Source organism: Natator depressus, chromosome 13 (genome assembly GCF_965152275.1).
Source record: "Natator depressus isolate rNatDep1 chromosome 13, rNatDep2.hap1, whole genome shotgun sequence".
NCBI classification, from domain to species: domain Eukaryota; kingdom Metazoa; phylum Chordata; order Testudines; family Cheloniidae; genus Natator; species Natator depressus.
In genome coordinates, this window is record NC_134246.1 from 33,567,529 (window position 1) to 33,569,707 (window position 2,179).

The 2,179-nt window shown below is 43.7% G+C and overlaps 1 protein-coding gene across 1 annotated transcript; it reads right to left on the reverse strand.

Moving 5' to 3' along the window:
- Positions 1-305: 305 nt before the first annotated feature.
- Positions 306-1,238, reverse strand: LOC141997474 (olfactory receptor 5V1-like). Its single transcript, XM_074969858.1, has one exon. It carries the CDS (start codon positions 1,236-1,238, stop codon positions 306-308), a length of 933 nt encoding a protein of 310 aa, XP_074825959.1.
- Positions 1,239-2,179: the final 941 nt, after the last annotated feature.

Genomic DNA, 2,179 nt, shown 5'->3' on the forward strand with positions numbered 1-2,179 from the left:
ATACCTGACTCAAGCTTTTCACAGCATAGATGTGCCCTGTCTGCCTCTCCCCAAGAGAACAACAGACAGACAGACCAAAGGGGAGTCTTTTTTCAATTTTAAAAAGCTCTAGCCTTTCCATTGGCTCTTTTGGCCAGATGCCCACTCACTTTCTTTTACCTATGCATAGCAGTGAGACTTTTTAACCCTTTACGGGTAGAGCAGTTAGAGAACAGCTAATGGCTGGCTGGGTGTCCATAAAAGGGAGCTCCCCTCCACACCTTCATTTATCACAACACTAGTTACCCACAGTTCTATGTTCAACACTACTTGAGAAACTTGAATTTACACAATATATTCCTTAGAGCTGTTTTCACCTCCTTGTTTTTCAGGCTGTAGATGATGGGGTTTAGCATGGGAGTCAAGATGCTGTACTGGATGGAGACCATTTCATCCAGAGCTACAGAGGAGACTGAGCTGGGCTTTGTGTACTGGATAAAAGCTCCCAGGTACAACAAACCAACCACAATCATGTGGGAGCTGCAGGTGGAGAAGGTTTTTTGCTTGCCCTGCACAGAAGACATCCTCAGGATGGTGGAGATGATGTGAATGTAGGAGATCAGGGTGAGGAGGAAGGAGATTGCTCCAAGCATCACAGCAGAAGTGAGAAGCACCACTTGATTGGTGAAGGTATCTGTGCAGGACAGTTGTAATAGGGGAGGGAGCTCACAGCTGAAATGGCGGATTTCATTGGGCCCACAGAAATGCAACTTGAAGGTGAAAACTGTGTTAAGCAGGGCATATAAAAACCCAATGGTCCATGCCCCACTCACCAGCTGAACACAGATCCCTTTGCTCAGCATCTCTGTGTAATGTAATGGGTCACAGATGGCGGCGTAGCGATCATAAGCCATTGCTGAAAGAATGAAAACTTCTGTACCGGCTAAGAGGATAAAGAAGAACATCTGGGTAATGCAGCCGTTGACTGAAATAATGTTGTGCTCTGCTAGGAAGTTCATCAGCATTGTAGGCACTGTGATGGAGGAATAGCAGATATCGACAAAAGATAAATGGAAGAGGAAGAAGTACATCGGGGTGTGAAGGTGAGAATCAGCTCTTATCACTAGCATGATCAGTATGTTCCCAACCAGAGTAACCAGGTAAATAACTAAAAACACCAGGAAGAGGAAAATCTGCACCTGTGGGTCACTGGAAAGTCCCAGAAGAATAAATTCAGTCACTTTGGTTTGATTTTCCATTGGCGTTTATTTAGGAAATCTGATCTGGGAGACCAGAAAAAAATGAAATTAACACTTCTCATAAAAGTAAATTGAAACAGCATGTGGAGATCCTCAGACCAGTAGCATGCCTGTAAAGAGAGCCCTATTCCTGCATATAAAAGGTGTGTTTTAAACAGAGTAAATTGAGAGAGAGAGAGACAGAGACAGAGAGAGAGAGACAGAGACACTGCATGGAATTTGTGTGTTTTAAATTGACAAAATGAGCTGGATTCACAAAAGGACTTGGGCACCTAAGTGCCACTTTCGATGCCTAAATTCCAGCATCAGGTCCCGCTGGTATTCACAAATACCCTGCTCAGGTGTGACTAAGGGACAGTCTGCTGTGGGCCTCCCTCAGGCTCTCCTCTTGACCCTGTTCCGCTGTGGATACATGATAAAAGAGGCAGTGCAGCAGGGTTACTGGATCCTTGGACTTCTGCATCTGGGATGAGGGTTCTAACCACAAGGCTATGAAGGCATTCCCACACTCTCTCTTCAGTCTGGCCTTATGACTTCAACAGAGCTACAGATGAGTTAGGGCAGCGTGGGGTCTGGAAGATTGGCTCCAATGGAGCTATGGCCAATTTGTAATAGCTGGGCATCTGGCCAAATCTATAAAAATAATCTCTTTCTCTATTACATTTTGTCAGTTGTTCTAGATAATTTTGTTGAACACACTATTTAATATCTGTAGTGTATGATTGGAGTCATATCTATTAAAATCATCAGGATTTTCAATAAGAAGTGAATGGGACCAGCAAACATTTTCTCGGCACTGTGACAAACTTGAAAAGAAGGGCCTGATAGAAAATTAATGGGACTGTTGTTCCTAAGTCATTTAAACTCTGACTCAGTGGGACTTTTGACTCATTGTTCTGCATGTCTGAATATCAGGCTTTACATATAGAAGAGCATCTATC

What these genes read in the sequence shown, in the direction of transcription:
- LOC141997474 (XM_074969858.1), bottom strand. Translation starts at nt 1,238, where the DNA reads ATGGAAAATCAAACCAAAGTGACTGAATTTATTCTTCTGGGACTTTCC.